Source organism: Acomys russatus, chromosome 2, assembly GCF_903995435.1.
Source record: "Acomys russatus chromosome 2, mAcoRus1.1, whole genome shotgun sequence".
NCBI classification, from domain to species: Eukaryota; Metazoa; Chordata; class Mammalia; order Rodentia; family Muridae; genus Acomys; species Acomys russatus.
This window is the reverse complement of record NC_067138.1, coordinates 98,729,628-98,734,329: the sequence shown is the minus strand read 5'-3', so window position 1 is coordinate 98,734,329 and position 4,702 is coordinate 98,729,628. Positions and strand designations below refer to the sequence as shown.

General features: G+C 47.1%; 1 protein-coding gene across 1 annotated transcript; it reads left to right on the top strand.

Moving 5' to 3' along the window:
• Positions 1–397: 397 nt before the first annotated feature.
• Tusc1 (tumor suppressor candidate 1) lies at positions 398–1,043 on the top strand. Its single transcript, XM_051164227.1, has one exon. It carries the CDS (start codon positions 432–434, stop codon positions 1,041–1,043), a length of 612 nt encoding a protein of 203 aa, XP_051020184.1. The 5' UTR covers positions 398–431.
• Positions 1,044–4,702: the final 3,659 nt, after the last annotated feature.

Genomic DNA, 4,702 nt, shown 5'->3' with positions numbered 1-4,702 from the left:
AGAACTCATTGTATTAGTTCAGAGACTGCCATGTAAGTCCCAAAGTAAGCATTGGGGGCTGTGCCTGAGATAAGCGAGAGGCGGGCGTGTTCCCGCACTGCCCAGGCCCGCGGGGGAGCCGGTGGCAGCGCCCAGAGGAGGACAAGGCTTTCCAGGCGCGGACACCCGACAGGGCAGCAGAGCGCTCCCCAGGGACGTCGCCTGTGAGCCGACTGGCGACCGCAGGCCCCGGGGAAACCCGCTCGGCCGCGAGACACGAGGACACGCCTCAGCTCGGGCCGACTCCCGGCCTCCCCTGGCCTCCCGCCAGAGCCGCCCCGCCACCTTGCCTCCTCCGCCCGCGCCCGCGAGCCCGGCCGGGCCCACGCTCGCCCGCGCACCGCGCGCCGCCCCGAGGCCCACGGAGCTGGCGGCGCGACCGGACCGGACCGATGTGGCGCATGCGTGGTGGCGCCACCCGACGCGGGAGCTGCGGCGGGGACGGCGGCGGGAGCCGCGGAGAGTCGGGCCGCACCGGCCGGGCCCGTGGCGGCGTCGGTGGCGGCGTGGGTTGGCGAGGCCGAGCGGGCGGCGCCCGGCGACAGCTGGAGGAGCGCTTCGCCGACCTGGCGGCCAGCCACCTGGAGGCCCTGCGCGCGCGCGACGAGCGGGACCGGCAGAACGCGCGGCTGCGCGAGGAGAACGCCCGCCTGCGGCTGGAGAACCGGCGGCTGAAGCGCGAGAACCGTAGCCTCTTCCGCCAGGCTCTGCGGCTGCCGGGCGACAGCGGCGAGCTCGAGGCCGCCGACCCGACCGTCGCCCGGGACGAGCTCCCCACCGACCGCGGGGCTGGAGGCGGAGCCCCCCAGGACGAGCCTGGCAGCCCCAGGACGCTGCGGGCCCGGCTAGAGAAGCTGGAGGTCATGTACCGCCGGGCGCTGCTGCAGCTGCACCTGGAGCAGCGGGGCGCGCGCCCACCGACGGCCATCGTGGAGCCATCGCCCCGAGAAACGGCCGCCGGCCTGGCCGCCCAGGACCGGGACGTTCCCGGCCCTTGGCTGTAGCCGAGGGGCGTGGCGGGAGGTGTGGGTGGGGCCAGAGATCGCCCCGCCCCTCTCCGCACGCGGAAGCTCAGGACTCGCGCTCCCAGGACTCTGGCCCCACCCATGGGCACTTCCGGAGAGCACTTCAGTTGACCTGCCGGATGGAGAGGAGTTTCCCCACAAGTGCAGAGCAACTGCCAGGGACTTTGCTAGTGTATTGAGAGGGGCCTTGCGCAGCAAGAACTGGGTGCCCGGCAGCATCTCCTAAATTCTTGAACTTTTCAAAGTGTTGTGAGGACCAGTTGTGTATCCTTACCCCCGCCCCCCTCCGTTTTTGATTCTTTGAAGGATGAAAAGTGTAATGAGTTCATAATGCCTCTTCATTCTTCTGTCCCCTAAACTCTCTGATATTATCTCTTACATGACCCACATTTTAAGGATGTTTTATAAATTGGTATTACTTGGATATTCCATGAGGTACTACCTTTTTAGAAAGAAAAAAATATTTATAACTGCCTGTCACTCCAATCAACATATGTTTAATATATTCTGGTGTGTTGGCCTCCAGAGACTTTTTTAGAGTATATTCTGACAGGTGATTATTTGAGTTGACAAATAAAACTGGTGCATTAAAATTTAAGATTTCCGTGACTATCATTTGATGTGTTTTGAAGCTTTATTGGTTCCTCTGAACTTATAAATGCATAAATGTTACATATTTAATACCTGGCTTTAACTTTTGCAATCTTGGATTATTTACATCTTTTGGATTATTTGGATTATTATATCTTTAAAAATCCCGAGATAATTTGAACACTTATTATTACTATATTTTAGATTAACAGTGCTTATTTACTTAGCTCATAGTTATTTTGCCTAATATTTAACAACTTTCAGGGAAATATAAATTACTTGCACATTATTATAGAAGAGAAATTATCTTTTAAGTTGTGTGCTTCCTACCAGAAAACAAAAGACAACACATGCCCTAAGCTTGTTTTCTTAAATCTGTTTATTTATTTGAGACAGGGTAATGCTCAGTAGCCAGTGTGGCTTGAACTCTCCCTTAGCCTACTGAGTGCTAGGATTACAGGCCTCCACCCTCAGTAACATGTCCTGCTCCATGATCATATCTATTGCTTTTTGCCTAGTTAGCAATGAAGAATTACAATGTATCTGATAAAACTTGTGGAAGCAAAAAAATGTGCGATCTTTCCTTACCGACAACAAAGATCATTGATAACAGTTCCATAACACAAGTCAGGTCAATCAGAGGAAAACATAGAATTTTACATGCCCCAGAGACCCAGGGGCCTCTCATGAAACCACTGAATAAATGGGTAGCCACATAGGAGTGGGCAAATGATAGTTATAGGTTAATAGTTACAGACTGAGAGAGAAACCTAGGAAATCCTGCCTATTTACTGTCTTCTTGACTTCCTGTATGGCTTTCTTCCCCTTGGGCACAGGTCATGATTCCTTTCAAAACATTAGTCTTATGACAACTATCAAGTTAGACCAGATATTTTCTTTATGACTATCTCAAACAGGGAAGCATAAGACATTTAAAGTAGTATTTATACATTTTATAGCTGTTTATGAGGAAAGTTTCTCTAACTTGTCTTAGAGAAAAGCAAATTGTGAATTTTGTGGCTTGCTTTTGAGAGGAGACAAGGAAGGACTTTCAGAGTATTCAACATAGGTGCAGGCAGCTTTGGAGTATTGCTTGTGCTTTCCTGTATCAGAGTTCAAAAATGTTTAAACAACAGGAAACACTTCAAGGGAGGGGGCAAATAAGTAGAGATATAAATAAATTTATATTGTACACAGAAAATTCAAATACTTACTGCAAAACAAGGATCACAGAAACAGTGAAATTCTTTGTTTAAAAAATGTTTAAGAAGGTGGGTTTGGTGGTGCACAACTTTAATCCCAGCACTTAGGAGGCAGAGGCAGGCAGATCACTGTGAGTTCCAGGCCAGCCTTGTGTACAAAGTGAGTCCATGGCAGCCAGGATAACACAGAGAAACCCTTCTCAAAAAAGTAAAAAAAAAAAAAAAAAGCCAAAAAAAAAAAAAAGAAAACAAAAATCCCCAAACCAAAAACAACAACAACAACAACAGCAAAACACCACAGTGTTTAAAGAACACTTTCCATATTTCTTATAGGTAATTGATGTTCAGTTGTAAATACTGAAATCTTCCTCTGTGGTGTAATGCCCAAGTCATGAAACTTCACAGACTACCAGAGACCAGTCAGATACAATGTACACAGGTTTTTTTGTTTGTTTGTTTGTTTTTTGTTTTTCGTTGTTGTTGTTGTTGTTTTTATCTTGCTCTGGAGCAAGGGCCTTTCATTCCCTGGAGGCTGAGGAAGGTAGGTGGCCTTGACTCCTTCAAATACAAGGTTTTTAAAGGCAGAAACCACAAGAGGGACTTTCCTAACCTTGGCATCATATAAGTGGATAAGAAGCATAGGGGAAGTTGGCCTTAATTAATAAGGTACAGGCCAAAGGATCTTTGAGTCATTCTGCAGGGGGACTCTTATCTAAAATTTTCATTTGCTATAGCTGTTACACTGTGGGGGGCAGGGGTCTTCCACACAATTAGGGAAGGGGAAGCTGGCCCTAATCTGACAAGGTGAGCTTTTGTTTGGATCTCAGGAAAGTGAGCCCCTAATCTAGCTCCCAGGGAAGTTGACTTCAAACTGATTAAGTTTATGACAGGGAGAGGTCTTCTGCTTAGGGAAGCCAGCCCTTGTGCAGTTCCCACAGTGGCTAGAGTATATGAGAAAGAGTTTGCTGAGGAGTAGGTACATGAAAATTAATACTGTCCCTATTCCTTTCATGTTTTTACAGGTAAATAAAGCATTTATAGAAGGCATTAGAATTTAAAAATAAAATGAAAGGATTATATGCCCTATAGCTATTTCACTGTAGCTTTAGCTTTCATTTAGTTAATTTCTCTAGAACTTACTTTTCTCATTAGTGAAATGAACACAAGGCCTACTGCTGGAAGTTGGTCTGATGTATTTTGATGCTAATTACTGCTTGCTGTCTCTGTGCCCCACCTGAACCTCACCTAAGAGGCTAACCTATTTGACAAATAAAAGGCCATCTCACCTGGGCAGGGCAAATAGCTAAGGTTCCTCTGCTTTGGGAGACAGAATCTTGGGAGAAGGAGAGATCAGAGAAGAGGAGAGGAGAAGAAGGCTGTGCCATGGGTTAGGTGGAGGAGAAGCACATGCCAGGCATGAATGGAGACTTGCCCCAAATGATCATAATTAGCAAGTATTTGGGATTATGAATGGGAGGTAATTTGATAGAAATTATTAGAAGCAGAATCAATAGGTATCCCATACCTCACCCAATATGGGAAGTAGTTTAGGGGACTAACATCTGCCCTGTCCCAGGTTAACTAAGGCTATTTGAAAATATAACAGGTGTCTGTGTCTTATTGATTGCTAGTGGGTTAGGAAATACTGCCATAACAGTAATTATGGGTCTAATAATAAACATTATTAGGCCATATGGTAAAATAATTACAGCATATTTATTGAGATATTAAAAGTAAGGTGCCCACTTTAAATTAAGTGCTCAGTTGGTGGTGATGACATTTTTTGGCATGAAAATAGCAAATCCATATTTTATTTGAATGTCCTATTGTCTTGTTTTTAAACAT